The sequence below is a fragment of the Cladophialophora immunda genome (genome assembly GCF_000835495.1).
Source record: "Cladophialophora immunda strain CBS 83496 unplaced genomic scaffold supercont1.3, whole genome shotgun sequence".
Lineage (NCBI taxonomy): Eukaryota > Fungi > Ascomycota > Eurotiomycetes > Chaetothyriales > Herpotrichiellaceae > Cladophialophora > Cladophialophora immunda.
This window is the reverse complement of record NW_015622543.1, coordinates 5,427,745-5,449,661: the sequence shown is the minus strand read 5'-3', so window position 1 is coordinate 5,449,661 and position 21,917 is coordinate 5,427,745. Positions and strand designations below refer to the sequence as shown.

At 52.4% G+C, this 21,917-nt stretch overlaps 5 protein-coding genes across 5 annotated transcripts; 2 read left to right on the top strand and 3 right to left on the bottom strand.

The window, feature by feature from the left end:
• Positions 1-1,326: 1,326 nt before the first annotated feature.
• PV07_06235 (uncharacterized protein) lies at positions 1,327-2,501 on the bottom strand (the record flags this gene model as incomplete). Its single annotated transcript, XM_016393190.1, has 2 exons — positions 1,327-2,340; positions 2,406-2,501. The coding sequence occupies 2 exons, from the start codon at positions 2,499-2,501 to the stop codon at positions 1,327-1,329; spliced, it is 1,110 nt and encodes a 369-aa protein (XP_016250709.1).
• Positions 2,502-4,365: 1,864 nt separating this feature from the next.
• PV07_06234 (uncharacterized protein) lies at positions 4,366-6,264 on the top strand (the record flags this gene model as incomplete). The annotated part of the gene is made up of 3 exons (XM_016393189.1): positions 4,366-4,642; positions 4,782-5,618; positions 5,729-6,264. Exons 1-3 carry the CDS (start codon positions 4,432-4,434, stop codon positions 6,262-6,264), a joined length of 1,584 nt encoding a protein of 527 aa, XP_016250708.1. The 5' UTR covers positions 4,366-4,431.
• A 4,104-nt stretch (positions 6,265-10,368) lies between these two features.
• On the top strand, positions 10,369-11,361 carry PV07_06233 (uncharacterized protein; the record flags this gene model as incomplete). Its single annotated transcript, XM_016393188.1, has 1 exon — positions 10,369-11,361. One exon carries the CDS (start codon positions 10,369-10,371, stop codon positions 11,359-11,361), a length of 993 nt encoding a protein of 330 aa, XP_016250707.1.
• A 436-nt stretch (positions 11,362-11,797) lies between these two features.
• Positions 11,798-12,827, bottom strand: PV07_06232 (uncharacterized protein; the record flags this gene model as incomplete). The annotated part of the gene is made up of 2 exons (XM_016393187.1): positions 11,798-12,335; positions 12,400-12,827. 2 exons carry the CDS (start codon positions 12,825-12,827, stop codon positions 11,912-11,914), a joined length of 852 nt encoding a protein of 283 aa, XP_016250706.1. The 3' UTR covers positions 11,798-11,911.
• Positions 12,828-19,647: 6,820 nt separating this feature from the next.
• On the bottom strand, positions 19,648-21,489 carry PV07_06231 (uncharacterized protein; the record flags this gene model as incomplete). Its single annotated transcript, XM_016393186.1, has 1 exon — positions 19,648-21,489. One exon carries the CDS (start codon positions 21,487-21,489, stop codon positions 19,648-19,650), a length of 1,842 nt encoding a protein of 613 aa, XP_016250705.1.
• Positions 21,490-21,917: the final 428 nt, after the last annotated feature.

Below are 21,917 nucleotides of genomic sequence, written 5' to 3'. Positions count from 1 at the left end.
AGGATAAACGGGTCGGAATCATCGGCACCGGCGCGACGGCAGTCCAAATCGTTCCTCAGCTCGGTAAGTGGGCAAAGCAACTCTACGTCTTCCAACGAACACCTAGTAGTATCGACGTCAGGAATAATCGGCCAACGGATCCTGAATGGGCAAGATCCCTAGGCGAAGGCTGGCAGCAGGAACGCATGGACAATTTCAACACCATCGTGAGCGGGGGTCACCAGGACCAAGATCTAGTCGCGGACGGCTGGACGCATATCTTCTCAACCATCGCACCCAAGCCTCCGGGGCTGCAGCAGGACGAAGAGGAAGATGTCGCAACCGCGGATAAGAAGCGTCAGTTGGCCGATTTCGCGAAGATGGAACAGATCCGTGCCCGTGTTGACTCGATCGTCAAGGATCCCAAGACGGCCGAGAAGTTGAAACCCTTTTACAACCAATTCTGCAAGCGACCCTGTTTTCACGACGAGTATCTACAGACGTTCAACCGACCCAACGTTACCCTTGTAGACACCGACGGCCAGGGCGTCGAATCCATCACCGAGACTGGGGTGGTTGCTGCTGGTACAGAGTACGAGGTCGACTGCCTCGTCTACGCCACGGGCTTTGAACTGGTGACCGATTTCACACAGCGAAGCGGTTACGATCTCGTCGGAGTGCAGGGACTCCCTTTGTCTACCAAATGGCGTGATGGCCCTTCCACGTTCCACGGCTGGATCACTCGAGGGTTTCCCAACCACTTTTTCGTCCAAGTCATCCAGGCGGTCCAAACCCCCAATGTCATCCATGGCACAGGAGAACTAGCCAACCACTTTGCTTATGTTATCAGTGAGGCAAAGAAGCGGAACATCAAGTCCTTCCAACCGACACAGGACGCGGAGGATGCCTGGGTCCAGACAATCATCGAGGCAAACAAATTCAAGACCGCGTACTATAAAGAATGCACGCCCGGGTACTTCAACAATGAAGGCAAGCTGGATCCCAAAGCCGCAAAGAGCGCCACGTACGGCGGGGGTCCGCTGAGATATTTTGAGCTGATTCGGCAATGGAGAGACAAGGGAGATTTTGATGGGCTAGAACTGAGCTGAGCTTGGGAGAATAGATTCACACAATAAAATTGGACGGTGGACCCTGCCTACATGATATTGAATCGGAGAGCTGCATAGGTGAATTGAAGCAGTTCAATATCCTTCTCCCCACGCTGTTTTATAAGGAATAGTCATGACCAAGGATCGCTCGTGCTCGGTGAATGGCGACGGTGCTGGAAGGCCTCATTACCCAGGTAGTAAATACCACTCCCCGTCGCCTTGTTTCTCCATCTTTCCGTTACGCAGCTCCGCTTATCTCGGCAAATGCGCGCCTGCCCATGATTGATATCACAGTTGCAGCATTTCCAGCTCGATCACCCAACCGCGCGACTGCTGTCCTGATGCCACGTCTCGGAGGCATTTTCTTTGTGCTTGGATCTTCTAAGTTCTCGGCTTTGGATTCCATTCCGACAAATGGAACTCCTGACGACCCAGCCTCGATCTCTGATATCGGTTCTTCCGTAACGGTTGGTTTGTCCTTGACGTTAATGGCTGAGCGTACCTCAACCTGCTCAATGACAAGCCTTGTGCTGTTCGTTGGTGCTTCTGACGGCTGCATCACCGAAGCTTTCTGGCATTGGTATCCCAAAGCCGGCGACCGCTCGGCCGTATCGCCGTCGGCTTCTTTGCCGCCATAGATTACCCCAGTTACGATGTAGAATTTGGACTCACCATCCTTTAGGCTTTCTCTCACAGCCTTTAACTTCAGGGCAGCCTTCACGTACTCGACTGTGCGATCTTTCGACCACTCCTCCCTGACCACGGTCCTGTAACCCGCGGCCTCAATGTCAGAATTGAGAAGATACTTCCAGTACTTAAAGTCATTCTTGATGATGCGCGACGCCCCGAAGTCAATTATATCTTTGTATTGGGAAGGCACGACATCATCTCGCGTTGCAATGGGTCGGTTTGTCGAACTCGGCAAGTATATTTCCTTGATGATGTCGCCCAGCGCCACGCTCACAGCAGGCATATTCGACTCGCCCTTCCAGCTCAGAATAGAGTAACGTTTGGCCGATTCTGGGTCCCACTGCCAAGCTGGATCGTTGGACCGCGACGAACCAGCTAGGGATCGCAGCGGGAGTAGATCATGTGTGGGCTCCTCCCCCTTTTGTATTGCTTTGGTCCAGTCTGCGAGTCTCTCGATGATGTACGTAAGATCCTCTCTTGCTGTGTTGATACAAAAATGGCTCGAGTCATGGATTTCGATCGCTTCGACAGTAGGAAGGCAGCAAAACTCTGGAGACAGGAACTATTGCAAGTCAGGTTTGTCACGAATTACGAAAAACAGAGATGGTGCGGCAAGAAACAACTCACGAGTTTTGTCACCGGATCAGGTTGCTTTGCAAAACAGCAGGCAAGTTTGACCTGGCTTCCTGACTTCTCGAAGATATCGGCAAATTGAGCCTGCATCGTGGATATTCTGATGAAATCATCCAAGCACCCTGACCAATCTTGATCCTGCCTGCTCCTCGCCGTGGTGAGATTGAGTTCTTTCGCAGTCAACAAAGTCCACTGCGCCAACCCGGCTCGGAAATGTGGTGTGTTGAAAAGAAGCATCCCGCGCAATCGTTTCTTCGCTCGGGCCAAGGCTAGGCTCGCTGAGTTGGTTTGTAGCCGCATAAAGGCCTGTTCACAAATCAACCCCCCATACCCATGTCCAACAAGTATCTCATGCTTGGAATCAAGTTCGCCTCGGCCTAGGAAATCTAGAAGCCGGTTTGTATGACTATCGAGCTCAGTCTGGGAGAGGATCCTGTGTATTGAGCTGATGGGTTGGTTGATATACCGAAATGCGATGCCACCGCTATTAGGTATCTTGTTCGCAAGGGAACGAGAGAGTTCCTGAAAGTCCTGAATACCAGATTGCCGCTGCAACCGAGCCTGCGCTGCTGAAATTTGATTGAAAGATGTCACAGGGTTCTGCTTCATTACTTTTGGTTGGAGCGGACTAACAAAGATGACATAGTCGTGTAGTACTACAAACCTGATATTGTTAGTCTGAGATGTGAAATGAACAGAGCCAGCAAGAGAACACTGATTGCGTATCCGCATGAGGCCAAAAGGTAAGGCTCAGCTTCCAGGCATCCCCGTTTACTAGACAAGAACAACGACTGTATAATGAGAAACCCCATCCCTCTAGTGAAATCCTCCGACATTGTGACATACGACAGCCACCGCATTGACCCTCATTCTCCATTTCGTTGCTCACGGTGAAACTTACCTCAGGTCAGCATCCGGCTCTCCGAACAATTGATGGTTGCCTTCTCCCGAACGCCAGAAAGCTCCATCAGGAGAGTGAATCTCTGCGCTTTGAGTTTCTGCCATTCGATAAGTCTGGGTATTACTGGAAGGTATAGACTGAAGGGTAGCGTGTAATAATCACCACCATTTTTGGGCTGGTGATGTCGATGGATAGATAAAATGTGACGGCGATGTGGCTGTGAGTCCCGCTCTTTCGTCATCCGTTCGCAGAGACACGAGGACAGCCTGGTAGCACAGCCTGACACGGGCACACGGGGTGGAGGTGCCACAAGGTCAGACTTGGATTCGGGATTAACCGAGCAAAAGTGCTACGATTACTCTAGGCTAGCACGTGACGAGCTAAGCAGTACCTACTCATTTTACTTCGTACTATATATGTCATTAGCAGGATCTACCTCGGAAAACTTACCAATTGCTGAATTGTTGTAAGTGCGGGCAGTCATCGTCCTGAAATCAATTATTTCCTCACTTTCCCTGGTTCGAGCACTGGAACAAAGTGGCTTTTCAATACGAGGTAATAGATGTCACCTAACCATTGCCTGATGCAGTCTCGAGCAGCGCAGCGACACGTGTGATCGCATCATTGGATTAGATCAAGCTTACCCTGCTCTCTCAACCCAGCCACGGCGCTGTTAGGCATTGGCACCTGCTACTCGTATTCTCAAGCCACCTTTCCAGGCTGCAGCTAACTGAGACACAGACAACTGCGCCCGAAAATGTCGTCCATTACGCATTACGTACATTCTCGTACCCTGACAGCCTGACTACCCTGGCCATCAGTGCCCGACTGCTATGATCTACCATGGGTTGTACGCCGAGCCGCCCCAGCCTGCACGCCGCAGTCAGGCTGAGAGCTGGAAGGCGAATGTTGGGCTGCACGCACCACGCCGAGCTGAGCGGTTTCGACGAATGGCACCCCATTTGAATGGCTGAAGCCGCAGCAGAAGCAAGTGTGACACCCCTGCTCCAAAAATTGGCGGCCGATTCTCCCTTTCGGAGGGGATGATAATTACCGCGTTGTAGAACACATCCCATCCTCTCTCAATTCACCTTTGGACTGACCAGGAGACTCGACACGATGTCTGAACAGCCCAGCAGGATCGTGATATATTGTGACGGGACTGGCAATTCGGAATACCAACAAGGCAATCGATTGACAAACGTATCACGGATCAAGAGTTACGTCAAAGCCACCACCAGCGATAACACCCGTCAATCAACTTTCTATGTCCGAGGGATTGGCACAGAAGGCTTCCTCACGGATAAACTGCACCAGGCCAATGCCAAAGGTGGGCATCCAGACCAATCCGCCATAGTAATAGCGATGGTTCCGATGCTGTTTCTGTTTCGGAATTCTTGGACCCGTTTTTCAAATTGGCTTGAAAGCTTCGATGCTGCTCCTAATACCTTCTAACTTGTGACGTATAGGTATCGAAGACAGGATCAAAGAAGGCTACACCATCATTCGCGACAACTATAGCCACGACAATGGCGATCAGATAATCCTTCTGGGATTCTCCAGGGGTGCATTCATTATGAGATGTGTGGCTGATATGGTCGGCAGAATCGGGGTGCTCACAAAAGCTGCCGACCGTCTTGCCGACCATCTTGTGGACCTCGTCTTTGAAAAATGGAAAGCAAGCAACGGGAGCCTGTACCCACTACATGATCCCGACTTAGTGCAAGTTGACTTTGAAGATACTCCCAACAACGGTGATGAGCAAGTTGCTGCCTTAGAAGTTCTTCCAAGCCTGGATGTGGATCGAAATGATAAGGACGCCCTTTTCACATTTTTGTTGCGACACAGCGCGTATCTACGCCGCGACGTTCACATCAAGGTCTGCGCGCTCTTGGATACAGTTGCGGCAATCAATACGCCCCTTTCTGGAATCCAGCCAATACGGGTTCCCGGCGAGTTCGCCTTTGTCAACTCGGAACTGGGTAACGAAATCGAAAATGCGATACACGCACTTTCCCTCCACGAACGCCGTAGGCCTTTTCTGCCGCTTGTCTGGAGGATATCTGATACCGGCGAAACTCTTATAAACAAGAGTCGACGTTTACAACAGTGCTGGTTTGTAGGATACCACAGCGATATTGGTGGCGGACGCAAGTTCCAGGGCCTTAGTCATATTTCACTCGCGTGGATGATCGCAAGGCTTCAACCTTTTCTGGAGTTTGAAGTCGCCAATTTTTCTAATCCTCTACCAACAAAGTCAAGCTGGAAATTCCATGAAGAACCTGACAGTGGTGAATCATCTATCGGTGAGACGACTCTTATCTTCGAATCGTCCTTTCCACTTGCAAGGTCCACAAGCATCTCCTTTTTAGACCTACTATGGAGTCCGTAATGGCTGACAATTAAGCTACGGTAGTACGTCCCAAAATCATTGGGTCTGACTCGATGACACCAATATTTCGTATAGCAGGAAAGAAACACCGGAAACCACGTCGGCATTTCTGGACAACAACAGCCTTCGAATACCTCAAAGAGCCAAATGTCAACACAGGTAACTCCAAGGAGACCATCCACTGGACGGTCAGTGTCATAACTGGTGTGAAGTGGTACCCGTCATGTAAAGCACTCACGTCAGCCTTCCCGGGGGTAGGCTCGATCGCAAATTGCAGATGTGAACAGGACAACAAGAGGCACCGGCGACACTGGACACTCCAACTGAAATCCCCAGCCATTCCAAACTACCGCGTCTGCGAAGAGACGGCCTTGGAGGCGGATCCGAATCAGGGGGTTGATAGGTGGCTGGAGTTGAGGCTGCTGTTGAAGTGGCTCTCGTCCGAACTAAAAGCCCTCCAAAGGGACAGCAAAGAAGGGGACCCAGATCCGCGGACCTGCATGGTCGAGGTGGCGGATGCCATAATCAGGCAATTTCAAGGAACGGTGAGAGGAATCTAGTGAGTAGCCATTTTGACGTTGGAGCAACCATTTGTTTCCTCCTTTTCATCGTGGCAGCTAAAATGACAAGGTGACCGAGACTGCAGTGCCACCCACTGCTGATGTATGCCCCCAGCGGTCCGATTGGTACATAGTTTCTTGGTGCGTTCACCCTACCAAAGCGCGCTTGTTGTTTAGTTCCATGTTGTACGCACTAGCTACCTACGGAGCAGTATGAAAGCTATCTCCGCACATGCAATGCGCCTCCTCTTCTTTTCTTTTCTCCTTAAGGAGTCGAGTAACCTGTGTTGTTCGGTGCTAGCCACGGACTACTCGAGCTGCCATCTATTCTTTTCGAAGCGCGGTACCTCCGGTGAGCTTCGGTCCTCCAGACGCAACTTGTTTCTAGTAGTTCTTCTTCGCCCCGGCTCCAGGTTCCAGAAATTCGGTTTGCTGCCATCAACAATGCCGGCCCCTTGTTCAGCCGCCCTTATCTTTAGCTTTACGAAAAGTCTCCTCGGGGGTCCTGCTTTCTCCCCATTTAAGTAGAAACCAGAGTAGGCCGTCAGGACGGGATTTCAGGAAATGAAGAATTGAGAAAAGAAGAAGAATCTGCTAGCTTAAATGAAAGATGTCAAGGTCGCTACCGTATACGTGAGGTGCGGCGTGGTCTCGACTCAATATTTACTTGAGTGGAGGGCAGGGATGTGGATAACCAGGCAAGAGATGCAGATAGACTTGAATGTCTACGTCCCACTGATCTGAAAGTTGGAACAATATCAATGGTGGAGTAGGGTTTGTTTGACGAAGTTGGCTACGTAGCTGTATCCAAGCTAGGGAAGACCCAGCTATATACCTTCCCATGGTGTCCCTTAAGTAACACTAGAAAACGACATGATATGTTGTTGTGGCTCGCCATAGCCCCTCAACGACATAAGACTATATCGACACCTTCCCTTTTTTAAAAGCTAGGTGCTGTTGTGTAGCTTGGCCAACGACGCTGGTCCTTCGGTCGACCTTCCTTGTGCCATGGCGGGAAGGCTGCGTGAAGGTCAATTCGAAACAGTGGAAATGAAAAGGAGGCGCAGGGTGGCGGGCGGACGAGACAAGGCAACGTCCGAGATGAAGGACGGATATGATTGGAAAGACATGACGTAGACAGCGTGCAAGTTCGCTATCAGGAGAAAGGGTCATCCAGGTGAATGCAACGTAAGGTACGCGCTCCATCTTACACGGAGGGCATGGGCTGCAAGAGATTGCATCCACCGTCTTTGCAAAGATTCCTGGTTTCGAACATTAGGTTCCCAAATCTATACCCTCCCTCAGAGGTGGTCGTATAAACTTTCTACATCCTTAAAGAGAGACGCGAAGTATAGCGCCAAGCATCCAATAACTACGGGACCCAAAAAGGGACTGAACACGGCTGATGAGAAGGGTGAGGAGGGTGAGAGGCGGCGTGAGCAAGCTGAGAAGCATTCGTTATGCGGGAGCTCTGCTGCTGTCCCTCGCACCCATGTTGCAACATGCCACAGATGGCGATGGTAGACCAGTTCTGCGCAAGTATAAGTGTGAGTTCGACATATCTCTAGATAAGCATCAGAGCTTCTGTGATATCGCTTCTAGCTGACCACCTCTATAGTTAAGTCCTCAGGCCATCTGGGCGCGTCTGTTCCATTCCCTCGACTGCCTACGGTAAAGCCCAGTTCGACTTCACCATGGGGATATCGGAGCACCGGCTTAACACATCTGATGTCGACATTGAGAGCCTTGCTCCTCTGCACACTGAAGAATTCATCGCGGAAGCTGTCTTCGCGTTTCTCCATGAGCTGCAATACCGCCGGAGTTATCACTTCCATGGGCTGGTTGGCCCGGAACTGGAACCGGCCATATTTCTCCCACAATTCCCGCCAGACCTCGGGAGGGTACTCGCCGCAAGATCGAAGCAGCCACTGATTGTAGTAAGTCAGGGCGAGATCGACTTTGTAGCTTCCCCCGAGCTCCCCACGCTGCAGGATCGCGGACAGGATCGCGGTGACACCTGCCAAGCCAGTGCAATAGTCTGAATTGGGGCACGGGGTGACGATGGGCTCGTCGTCTTGCAGCCCTATCGCCTTCCCGTACCCGTGAGAGACGCCGACACATGCGTCGGAGGTGTTCTGCCATCCCGGTCGGTGGCTGAACGGACCGTACCACCCATAGCAGTTTTCTCGAACGGATATAATGCCCCGAGGGCGGTCAGCCACCATGGCGATGATATCGTCTTGGGAAAAGCCATGTTTGTCGAGAACTCCCGGGCGATAGCCGTTGATCACAACATCAGCATCCTTGATGAGGTCGCGAAGTTGTTCCCTTCCATCCGGGCTCGTGATGTCGATATATGTGTTCCACTTTCCCCAATTCAAGTCGATATGCAGACCGACAAAGTCTGGTACACCAGGGCCCATTACTCGCATCACCGATGCCCCGAGTTCGGCAAGTCCGCGTGTCACCGTAGGAGCAGCGATGATCCGGGTCAGGTCAACTACCTTCAGCCCCGCAAGAGGTCTCGATGGCACCGTATGACTCGCCGAGGGCCACCAGGCGGGTAGATGGTTCTTGTTCGCAACCCGCCAAATTTCAAAGAGGCCGACGTGGGCATTGGCTCGGCCATGTTCTGACCGGGTGTACTCTTCAACGGAGTTGCATACGTGGCCAGCTTGTCCTGCTCTGTCTGTGGCTTCCAGAAGCTCCGCGGCGGTGAATTTGGCCACGCTCTCCTGGAACGGGACCCATGCTTCTTGCCCAGGGCCAAGTTCTTGGTTTCTGGGGAGTCCGAGAATCTTCAGCACCGGGTCCGGGTTCAGCGAGCCATGAGTCTGGAAAAATCTCCCATCGGCACACTTGTAAATGTTTGTGGTCGCAGCTCGGTGCGGAGTGGTGGCTCGTTCGTACGGGTCGTGGTCGACCAAGTACTTCTGCAGCTTTTTCGCACTGAGCGTTGCACTGATCTTCTCGCCCTGCGGATCGATGGTCCAAAGGAAGAGCGACATCAAGAAGAGCTGGGCATGTTCGCTGCAGTGTCCCTACTGTCAGCTTCCATTGACTCGCGGGCTTGGATACGAACCCACACGTCAATCTCCACCTCAGGCGCCGGGACGCCGTATTTCTTGTTCAGCAACAGCCCTACAAGGGCCGCCTCTAGCGCCAGAAGAGCGCTCGCCGACTCGGCAAGCCTCCAGTGCACAGGCAGCGTGGGTGCGTCCTTTCCTGTAAATCGGATAGTCGAGGCGGCGACTCTGATGTCAGGCGGCAAGTATTTGGAGACGAGCGGATTTTCCACAAGTTCTCTCCAGAAGACTTGTTCAGCTTGCTTCGGGACGGAGTATTTGGCATCGCCATTCTTTGACGGCACCGTCGGGGCGTCTGCAGCAATCGAGCCCATTATTGGTCGCGAGAGTCGAGAATAATTTTCGAGGGAGCCTTGTGAGTTCAAAGAGAGTTGAATACTCTTCGAACATGAGAAGAGCAATGCGCCAGTCGAGACCAAACGTCGCTGATTGTGCCGACTCAGTCCGAGATATCGTTGTTCGGCACTCCCTATACCCTCCCAATCTGGAACCGGGTGGCATGCAGCGAGTCTTCGATCGCATATTCATACCCTGAGAGATCTCCCGGCCTCGGCTTAGGGTACGTGCGGCTGGAAAAGCTTCCGAGCCTTGTTTACCACGGCGGACTAGACGGATTGTAGCGGATGGATGTGCTCCGCTCCCCGCCACCTGTCAACCGTCTTCTGAGTCCCCTGGTTGAAAGCGCCGATAGTCGTCAAGTCTCGATCCAGCACGACAGGCTACTTAATAGCGACGACCCTAGGCATACGGCAGTGGGCATTCCACTCCTCCTTACCGAGGTCTCTAGGTAGCCGCAGACATGAACTGGTCTATTTAATATAGGTTTAAGTTGGATACATTAAACGGCAGCTTTGTAGTATCCTTGTGAGAAACGCACGTTGATACATCTTTGTTCATTCACCCTTCCCCAACATAAATCACCCGAAGAATTCTCTCTTAGAGTTGAGCTCCCAAGAGCACTATACCCCAGCTTCATTCACAGCCTCGCTATACCGTAACTTACTAAGAGCCTTTCAAGATGGCCACGCTGCTGGGTCGCAACATTGGACCTGTGGGGTATGGACTTATGGGTTTGACGTGGCGACCCGATCCACCAACCCAAGCCGAGTCTTTTGAGTTATTGAGCACTGCCATTGCTTCCGGAGCCAACCTTTTCAATGGTGGTGAACTGTATGGCACTCCAGAACGCCACACCTGCCATCTGGTAAAGGAATATTTCGAAGCGCACCCAGAAAACGCCTCTAAAGTGCTGCTAAGCATCAAGGGCGGCATGAAGTATGGGGTTGCAGAGCCTGATGCCAGCGAGGAGAACCTGAGACGGTCGGTGGACGAGTGCAACCGTGTGCTCGCAGGGACCAAGAAGATTGACATCTTCGAATGTGCGCGCGTCGATCCCAAAGTCCCCATTGAGGACCAAGTCAGGGTCCTGGGTAAATTGGTTGAGGAAGGCAAGATCGGAGGGATTGGACTCAGCGAAGTCAAAGCCGACACGATTCGACGAGCACACGCCGTTCACCCGATTTCAGTGGTTGAGGTGGAACTTTCGCTCTGGACGACGAACATCTTGAACAACGGCGTTGCCGACGTTTGTGCTGAGCTAGGAATCCCCATCATTGCGTATGCACCGTTGAGTCGAGGTGCTTTAACCAGCGACTTTGGGGATAAGAATGAAGATCTGCCAGTTCACCGAAGGAATTTCCCAAAGTTCCAAAACGACGTGCTGCAAGCAAACCGACGGCTGACGGAGGAGGTGAACAAGATCGGGCTCAAAAAGGGCGTCAAATCTTCCCAAGTCGCACTTGCTTGGATCAGAGGACTGAGTGCACGGCGGCCGGCGTCGAGTCCGATCATCCCTATACCAGGCGCAGAAAAGCCAGAGTGGATCCGGGAAAATTGCGAGCACGTCGAGCTGACCGACGAGGAAATGAACGAAATCGACCGGATTCTCAAGGCCAATAAGACTGTAGGGGAAAGGTATGGGGGTGCATTTGCTAAGCTTGCTGAAGGCTAGGTGGGCGGTGATGGATTCAGCCTTACTTTGCAGGCGGGTACTCCGATAAGGTCTACCATAGTAGAGAGGCTGCGGTGGGTTGCAAAGCCAGCTACTCGGAAAATGACTATGAACCGGGTTAATGCAGTTGCTACTACCCTCAAATACACAGACGATTTATAACTGCTAGATGGTCAACATTATAGTAAATGACTTCGTGATAAGAGAGGAGAGAGCGGCATGGACCTATTTCTGGGAACCCTCTCAGGCCAAGGACACGAGCACACGCGGTGCTAGGCCATCCCACTCATAAAGACCAACTCGACTCGCCCTCGCAGGGTCAAGGAGGGAATATGCCGTGGCGCCTTCCCAGGAACCCCTAGAGCCTTCCTTTGGGCACTCGTTGAACTTGACAGGCTGAAGGAGGGAGGAACTTGGGCCACTACTGCTAGCCTGAACAAAAGCAGCGCGAAGTCACGCTTCAAAGTAGGTGGACTGGCGTCGAGAGATTCTGCCGGTAGACTTTGTTCATCCATGGGTTCAGTTTGGGAGACACAGAATCGCCAGTGTTTTACTCCTTCGCAGCACTTTGAACGGCATCCTCGACCGGACCATCGACCTTGGTCGCCAGCTTAGCCATCAACGCCTCGATCTTGGCCATCATTTCGCTCTGCACCTTAGCCGTTTCTGCCTTTGCGTCCTCCAGCTCCTTTTTCAGCTCTTTGGAATCTTTTGCGGCGGCGCCGCCCGTGCTGACATATAGATCTGGATAATTTGCCTGCTGATCAGCCCTTGCTGTATCGAATAGCTTCTGGAGCCTGTCCTTTTCTGTTCGCGGATCAAGTTTGACGCCACCGCCTTGATCACCACCGCTGTACTCGAGGTCCAAGAATGATCGTTCCGTCATCTCGATCTCGAGGATCAAAGCCTGATACTGGTCTTGAGCTTTGCGATATCGTTGTGGCACACCTTGGCCCTTCTGCCAGGCTAGGCAACTTATGATCGAAAACAATATCAGTCATGTGTTGTCCAACGTGGAATTCTGCCTTGGGGACTTACCCAGCCAAAACAGTATTCAAGGCTCCCAGCACAGTCAACGTTACACGATGCGAGTCCTTGTACGCAGACAGGGCCGTGAACGTTGCTGCGAGAAGGATCTGAAACATGTACAAAGTGTTGCTGATGATGCTTGTGCACAGATAGGCGATTCTACTCGCCCGTTCCTGCTCTCTGGCACGCTGATAGAGACCAACGTTATCCGTCCGAACTCGCCTCGACTTTGCTCCGCGGGCTCTGCCGAGATCAACACCATCTTGAGTAAGGGACGATGGCGTGGTTATGCCGACCAGCAGCTGGAAGAGCTGGAGGGGTGTGTGCCCACTGGGCTCGTTGATGATGGCCTTGTCAGGAGCAGACGAAGTCTGTGAAGGTACTGCAGAGGGCGCCGATGTAGACACAAGGCCCTTCTCAAAATCTCTGGTATCCATGACCAGGTTATCCAGGCGGAAGAGTAGGGAGGTAGACCAGTCCTACCCTCGAGACTGGAAAGTGTTTGCATTCTGTACCTATTTTGTATGGCCACATTTTCCTGGCAGCGTGCAGTAGTGATGCTTGCAGCTGGCTCACCCATCGAGCCAGGCTGGCTATCATGTCTGTTTGATTGGTGCGATATTCGGGGTTGAACACGAGTGTAGAGAAGCGAAGTGGTCTAGGCTCGCGGGGCATTTTGTGGCGTAGCTGAATGGCAAAGGCGTAGCTGAAATCAATGCTCTGTAGCACGCAGCATGTCCGCCGCCAGTGAAGTCGTTGCTACAAAGTGCCCATGGACTTCGACAACAATGTTCAACGCTGAAATACATGGACTTCGCTGTGCCAATGTGTCAAAACCCCCAGCTTTGCCGTAGTTGGCCTACTACTGCTTCTTCGTAGTTTTGGCGTCACCAGGATGCTCACTGTCTCAAAGAAGTGTAGTATCTTGCAGCTGGGCAGCTCTGACGGACCTGCTGGGTCTTCTGGCTATCGTGTTCTTGTAAAGGCTGCCACATGCGGCTTGCACAGCTCTGCACACGCGCCTGTGACTTGTGCGGCTGAAGACAGATCACTCATTGCCGTTTCCTATCCTGACTCTGAGAGCTCTCGATTGGCTTGCCATAATTGCGAACGGCGCACCGGTGCCACGTCTGCTGGGAGAACTCGGTCTAGATGCTCGGTGGCTGCAGATGTTGCACCGTGTCCACCAATCCTGGGAGACTGTGGTTTGGCCACCTGAGGAGCCTGGACATCTTGGCACATGGTGATGCCCACGTCGCCCTAACCTCCTAATCCGCTCGGGATCTGCAAGGAAGGCCTAGAAGTAGATAGGCAAAGGGAATAGTAGGTTCAAAGGTCAATAAGGTCGATCCTAACCGCTCGGGTCATGCAGGGCTCGAAGCATGAGAGAGAGATGACTCCCATGCGAGAAGGCTGGGTTTCTATGTGGGCTGGCTAGCCTCTTGCATCTCTGTCGGCATCTGTCCGGAGTTTCTGACAAGATTAAATGATAGGAAAGACGCGGTATATATAACCTGTAGACCGTTATCGCAAGAAAGGTTCCTTGGGCGAAGGCAAGAAAGAAGGCGCTACCTGTAGGAAGTGAAGGGTATAGGCGTCGAGAGATTATATCCGCGATCTTTTATGGGGTGTCCTAGTTTCCCTACCCTGGGTCTTAAAACTATACCCTCGTTAATAGTCGTATAAAGTTTTCATATTCTCGAAGAGAGATACCCACCAAGTATGGCTCCAGTACCTAATGACCGCGGGGCCCCGAAATAGGACTAAACGCCGGTAAAGAGAAGGATAAGGAGGGCGAGTAGCGGACTTTGTCGCCGCTGAATACTATCGGCATCGGAATTTCTTGACACCTGCTACCTGAAATCCATGGTGATTACCTTCTTCAACAGAAATTCTTCGATACCATGGCGCCCGTTATTCGCGCCGTAACCACTTCCTTTGACCGGGTTTGTGGGGAAAGTCGCTTGATAAGGTCAGTTCGTTGTTCAATAAAGCATGCGACCTGTAACATACCCTCGTGCGCGACGCTGTTGATACGGATCCTGCCAACCTGCAGCTCTCGCGCGATGTCCATCGCCCGCCTCATGTCCTTTGTGAACAGAATGGCATCCAGACCATAATTTGACTCGTTTACAACACGAATCGCCTGCTGATAGTCGTCCACTACAATAACGGTGGTTGAGGGACCGAACGACTCTTCATCCCACACCTTCATGTCTCTCGTGACGCCAGTCAAAATAGCCGGTGAAAGACTGGTCTCTGACAGATACTCTGGCTTGCCCAGCAGGAACTCTACCCCTTTGCTTTGAGCATCGGTAAGCATTTCGTACGAGGTTTTCACGATTCGGGCATTCACGCCGTGGGACTGGGGCCACTGAAGCGCCTTGCTCTTGAGGAGGTCGATGAAGGCGTCTGCGACAGATTGCAAGACAATTATCCGTTCTGTAGAAAAACAAATCTGGCCGTGGTGGTTGAACGCTGGAAAAGGGTCAGTTCTGAGATCTGGAAATCAACGTCGCAAAAGAATCCCACCTCCAATGACGCTCTTGGTGGCAGCATCTTCTAAATCGGCGTCTTCAAGAACGACAGCAGCACATTTGCCTCCCAGTTCCATCAGGATGGGTTTGAGATACTTGCCGGCAAGAGAGCCAATAATGCGACCAACGGGGGCACTTCCGACGAACTCGATCTTCCTGATGGCCGGGTGCGCAATCAAGGCTTCGGTGACCGCCGGCGCGTCCGATCGCTGCGTTTGAATGACACTGATGGCGTTCTTTGGCAAGCCAGCTTCGATCCAGAGTTCGAGCAGGAGATGATGTGTCTGTGGGGACAACTCGGACGCTTTGAAGACTGCGGTGCAGCCGGCACTCAAGATTGCTGCCAGGCCTCTGGTCGCCAAAACAACTGCTGCATTCCATCTACCACGCAGAAGTGAGCTCGTGCCAAACAAGACGCATGCTGGCTTACGGCGCGACCAATAGCACTGGGCCGATGGGCTCTCTAATGACTATGCCGAATGTTCCATCATTAGCCATGGGTGGAACCTCGCCAGTACACGCCGTGGTGATCCTGGCGGCCACCTCATTGATCATGCCGACGGTGTAGTCGATATTGAACTTAGCCCACGCTTCCGAGCAACTGGTCTCGTCAATTTGGGCTTGAATGAGCTGGGCGGCGCGTTCCTGGACGAGCTCGACGTATCTGAGGACGATCTTTCGTCGGGCGGCGGCGGGAGTTTTCTTCCACGACACAAACGCTTTTTCTGCTGACTCTGCTGCTCTGATCGCAGATTCCACGTCGGCAGATTGAGCAAGGAAAACGTTTTTCTGTTTTGCGGCAGAGAAAACGGGGAATGTTGCTTCTTTCGCCGACTTCGCTGGAGCGCCATCTATCCATAGCGGAACGACCTCAAGGCCGGTCTCTTTGTCGGTAGTTGTTGGCATGTTGGATGCTGGGAATGCTCTGACGAGGTTAATTTAGTAAATGAAGGTACTCAGCCTAGACGCCTTAAAGACAGCTTCAATACATTCTTTTATATCGGAGATAGGCTTCGCTACGATGTACATACTCGGATTTACTTGGAGTTGCCCCGAAGGTTCGGAGCCAGAAGCCCAATACTACGACAACCCTCGGCCTGAGGTCAGATCACAAATACTGAGTGCTCGGTAGTTTCAATCCTGGCTATCCGATGCACACTTATACTACTAACCCGCCCGCAAAAAATGGTTACAAGTGAGGGCCTGACAGCTAATGACGAGGATCGGGAATGACTGTTACGCTCCCCGGACGCAATTTGCTTCCGCAATCTAGTGGCCGCCGAGGGTTTCTCTTAATTTGATCTAGAGTAGTCACCCTATAGTTATCCCACTGTAAATTCTGGGATTGGCACAAGATGAACGAATCTTGACTGTGGTCAAAGCTATAAAGGAACTTCACGTGTCTCGTTCAAGAGACTTGTTGTAGCATACTTTGACCAGAATTCCTCGGACGACCTTTTTACTTCATTGCACTGGAAGCCCCCTCCCGGGCCAGGAACCTCAACGCCCCTTCGATCATCCTAGTTGACGCAGGATAGACTTGCCAGTTTATCCCATTTGAATTCGGTGTTTTGCTCATTACTCCTGGCTTTCTCCGACATCATGTCACCCGAGCTTGATTCGCAGAAGTCGGCCCTCGACGCCAAAGAAGATGTGGCCATGGAAGAGGACGTCCTTGAGCATGGGGAGGCCTACTCTCCCGCAGAGCTCATACAGCTCGACAAAAAGGTCCTTTGGAAGCTTGATCTTACGGTCATCCCTCTCGTCAGCATAATTTACTTGCTTGCCTACCTCGATAAAGCCAACATCGGCAATGCAAGAGTGGTAAGTGACAGCGATTCGGTCCCCAAAATCCTTCACAGACTCACCTTGGAATTAGGCCGGCCTTGATGAGACGGCAGGCTTGACTGATTGGTCGTACAAGATGGCCGTCACGGTTACCTACATCCCTTACATGCTGGTGGAGATTCCGTCCAACATCTTCCTCAAAAGGATCGGCCCCAAGATCATGATTCCTCTCATGTGTACTTCTTGGGGGCTGGTGTGCGCGCTACAGTCCCAGGTTCACAACTTTGGCGGACTCGTCGCCTCGCGTTTCTTCCTAGGACTGTGTGAAGGCGGGCTGTTTCCGGGCATGGTGCTTTACCTCTCGCTATTTTACAAGAGGAACGAGCTTCAGAAGCGGATCGCCGTCTTTTACACTGCGGTCTCGTTGTCCGGCGCGTTCTCGGGCCTTCTCGCGGCGGCGATTGAGCAGCTTGACGGCAAAGGAAACATGAGAGGATGGCAGTGGATCTTTTTGCTCGAGGGACTCGCCTCGATTCTGTTCGGCATCCTCGCGTTCTTCCTCTTGCCCAATGGCCCGACCACGGTTCGTGCCTTTACGTCCTTTCAGAGAGAGCGATGTGTGAAGCGCCTCCAGGAGGATTCAAACGACTTTCAGCAGCAGGCGTTCAGCATGCGAGATGTCTTTTCCATCTTCAAAGATGTCCACATCCTGCTGTCGCTGCCTTTCTTCCTCTGCACCGGCGCCCTAGGGTATGGCCTTGCTGTCTTCAGCCCAACGATCGTTCGAGCACTTGGATACAGCCCTACAGTTACCCAACTGTTGACTGTTCCTCCCTATGTGCTGGCGTTCCTTACGACAATTGTCACCTCTTATGTGTCGGACAAATATCGGTGCCGTGGCTGGACGGCATTCGCGGCAGGCATTCTGTGCCTCGTCGGTGCCGGCATCATGCTTCGGGCTCGTGGCTTTGGTCCTCGCTATACGGGAATCTGCTTTCTCGTGACAGGTGCCTTCTCCAACGCACCCAGCCTGTTGGCATGGCTGCCCAACAATACTGCGGGCTACACCCGCCGGGCGACCGCCGTGGCCGTCATGGCCATCATGATCAATCTCGGCGGAGTCATCTCCACCTGGATGTATCCGACTTCGTCCGCCCCTTATTTTAAGGAGGGTGTCATCTTCAACATTGTCCTCACCGTCGTCATGCAATTGCTGATTGTGCTGTTGATCTTCTGGCTCAAGTATCAGAACAGGAAGAAGCTGGAGAAGAGGGACGACTTGCTTCGAGGTCTCGAGCACCTGGATGAGGAGGAGCAGTTTAAGATACTAGGAGACCGCCACCCAGATTACAAGTATTGCTACTAGAAAACTTTAGTTCTGAACGCGGGAAAAAAACGTCTAGATTGAGCGCTCGGTACTAAATTCGTGTTTATTACATCTTCGGGGCCTTTTAATTTCTTCGTTGCTCCTTTAGGCTGACAGCTACTTGTTTATTTCTTTACCTTCACGCCTAAGAGCTTCTCGGCGTTCTTATACGCGATTCCTTCTAGGACGTCATCCGTGACCAAACCGTCATCCCTCAAATCCTTCATGAACTGCAAACCCCATTCGTTGCGAGTGAATGGGTAGTCGACACTGTACAGGATGCGATCTGGCTTGCACTGCCTCAAGAGGGTCGCCATGGGCGCCACGGCAAACATGCCGCTCGTCGTGACCCAGATGTTCTCGTCCCAGACCTGGCGCAGCTGTCTGTCCAACTTGACGCCAGCCATCGGCCATTGTTTGGACGAGACCCGGATGATTCTGTCCAGCTGGAACGGGAGCATCTCTCCCATGTGGCCGAGGATGATTTTCAGCCGAGGAAACTTGTCAAAGACCCCGGCTGCAAACAGCCGGATCAGGTGGAGGGCGTTCTCGCTGTGCCAGCCCCACGCGTACATGCTGAGAGTCTGCGCGACCGCCTCGGGATAGTTCCCATCAAACAACAGGGGTTTGACCTGCTCGTTGTACGAAGGATGGAGGTAAATAGGCACGTTCAGCTCCTGTGCCGCCTCGAAGACGGGCCAGAAGGATGGATCGTCGTAGAATCGCCCATTGCAGTTGTTATCGATCAGGGCTCCGACGAATTTCAGATCCTTGGCGCAACGGTGAAACTCTTTGCTGGCCGCCGCCGGGTCGATCATTGGCAACGTCGCGAAGCCGGCAAAGACGTCTGGGTGTTGGCGAATCTTCTCGGCCAGTTCGTCGTTGACTTTAACGCAGGTTTCGACGTCTAGTGCAATGGCATTCGCGGCGTGCGAGAGGACTTGCACCGAGACTTGGTTGTCCTCCATGGACTTCAGGCGCACGTCTCCGACGTCCAGAAGGTCTGTCCGGCATCGTCTTAAGAGGACCGTCTCCTGGTATGGGTCGAGGCGCGAGTTTGCGGAATAGTAGTCGACCACATGTTCTGATAGGAAATGCTCCTCCAGCGTTATGAGGGGGTAGGGGAAGGCCATTGGCGAATACCGTGCAGGTGGTTCTTGTCGCCTGCTAGGACAAGAACAATGAATGCGAGACACGACAAGTTTGTGGGTGTTGTTCAACTCTGCGGGATGGACAATGGGCTAAGCAGGTGTAAATGGGAGGATCAGAATGATCGTGTGCGGCGTATGCCACGTTTCTGGTTGTCGAGGTGGAGGAAACACAGGGATCCGGATGCTATGGCTCCATTCGCCGAGGTCGCTTTTTGACGGAGCCTTTTTACTTCCGGTATCTTCACGAGCCTCTCGCCGCACAATGATACCGGAATGCGTGTAATCGACTTCGGCAAGATCAAAGATGACAGATAGATGAACCGCCGCAGCCCAACGCTGCTCGCAACAAAATGGCACTGTTCTCCCAAAGATAGCATGGTCGTTGCCTTGTTGTGTCGGTTTCGGTCGTCATAGATTAGTACAGCTGAGATGGCATGCTGGTAACTTTCAGCCACGACATGTCCCAGAAGTCGTTGACATGAATGCCTGACGTATTGAAATGGCGGACGATATTCTCTACCGTAGGCGGTGCTCTGCGCGAGAGTTCCGGCTCTCGACCACTTGGCGCCCAGTCGTTGGTGTGTACTCCCATGGCAACGAAGGCCGAAGGGCTCTCAAAGGACGATTGAGCCTCATGGGCCCACGATGCCGCTGACGGGCTCGATATCCTTTCCGCTCTCTGGTTGCCGTGTGCCGTCTCCTGGTGGTTGGATTGGTGCATCACCTGATCCAGAAGCAAGGCTATCGCGGCTGAGCATCGTCTCGCGTGCGGGCTGAAGACATCGAGTCGACTAAGGATATTCATGGCCTTTGTCAACGATTGATGAACCGCCTGTTCTGTCACCTCTGCAAGGAGTGAGTGGTTTAATCGAGCAGCAACTAGAACTGTTGCAGCTGTGTAAACATAGAAGATGGTATACCACCAAGCTGGCAGCTGGTCATCGAGTTCCTCCACCTTTTGTCCAGCCATTAGCATGTCGAAATGCCCAATTGTTCTAAGAGCTGCATTGACACATGCCACTGAGAATTGGAGAGCGATCTTTCCAGGTAAGTGGTCTTCCGTCGAAGCCGAGTTAGTGCTGATGATTAAGTCTTTGGAGCAATACCTGGCCAAAATGGGTCGGAAGAGCAGGATCCGTACATGGCTGTACCTGATTGCGACAATGTTGGCCTGACGATGATGTATCGGATGTTTGCCAGCCATTTCATCATGGCGGAGGTGAGGGGGTAAATTTTGATACCAGGTGGAGAGCTTGTGGTCCATCTCAAGTAGATTACCCACCGCATTCGCTCCTGAGATTCCAAAATATGCAAAGGTTGGGTCGTTGCTCAGGTCCTCGTCAGTATCTGAATCATATAGTATTTGCAGTGTCTGATTCATAAGGCTGTATAATTTCAATGTTTCGATAAAGAAGTGATAATCCGTGGCATCTGTTCGAGACAGGGCTTGAGTTGCGCACAGACAAGACGTCGCGTCTGAGTGCGGCAGAGGTAGTGGAACCGACCTTGTGGCCCGAGATGGTATCATGGGCGGCCTGCCAAAAGTCATGGACAGTGTTTCATCCATGAGGACGCAGCAATGCCAAACCCGCCGCATAGCCTCCCGCCGACATAAAGGCTCATTGGCGCTCGTTGAGGGTATATCCAATTTGAGGCTCTGTGCAATACGAATCGCATACCCCACAAATATCCAGCACTGTTCCGGATTGCTACTGCTCTGGAGGTATAGTCCTAACAGTAAGAAGCATTGAACCTGAAGCATTGAGGGTTCGTGGACAAGATTCGACGGGAGCACCTCCTGAACACGGTCGTAGAATACCTCAGCATTGACAATTCGGTCTTGGGGCGCGACAGAGGTGTCTAGGTTGCTGGCCAAACTAAACACCACATTAATGAGGCAAATAAACGTGACACTGTCCGGGCCTAAATCTTCGCCTGTCCACAGCCGCTGGTATAGGGTTTCGATCTCGTCGAAGTCTAGGAAAGGGTAGAGAGTGGACACTAGCCGGCGGTACACTGCGAGAAGGTAATCAGCTCGTTGGCGGGAAGGCAGGACATAATCAACCAGCTGCTGTTGGCGACAATGCTTGCGTGGGATCCGCTTCCGGGGCGAGTCTGCTGAGAACGCTCGGGAGGCCTGGAAGTTGGGCGACTCTCCGCCAATCAACCGCTTTATTTGGTTCACAAAGCCTGTCGCGCTGGAGTCGTTGTAGTATGTCGGGCTAGTCTGGTCCACGTTTTCGACAAATCCCATCATTGCACTACTCTCGGCGCAGGGTTCTTGGTCACCATCTCCCGACGACCTTGGATCATGTGGAGGGGTAGAGACTCGATGGACCGCCGCGTTTGTGGCTGGTGAAGTGGTAAATCCTTGACTAGTGACTGCGATGTCCGGCCCAGGAGATAGTGAAAAGGGAGTCTGGCCATCTACGCCTTGCGAAGTGGCCCCCAGCTCAGTAAAGGGTTTGTCGACTCTGGCGGAGGCGACCACATTGTCATCGACTCCGTGCGTTGATGCAAGAGTCTTTTCGCGCTCTAACTCCTCTATCCTTTGAGTGAGTCGAACCAATTCCTCCTTCTTGGTCGTGCCTGTACCCCTGCCTCTGCGAACACCCCATTCACAAACCGGAAACGGCCCCTTCCGGCGTATGCAAGGCGTGCAGACTGCGCCGAAAGACGGGTGTC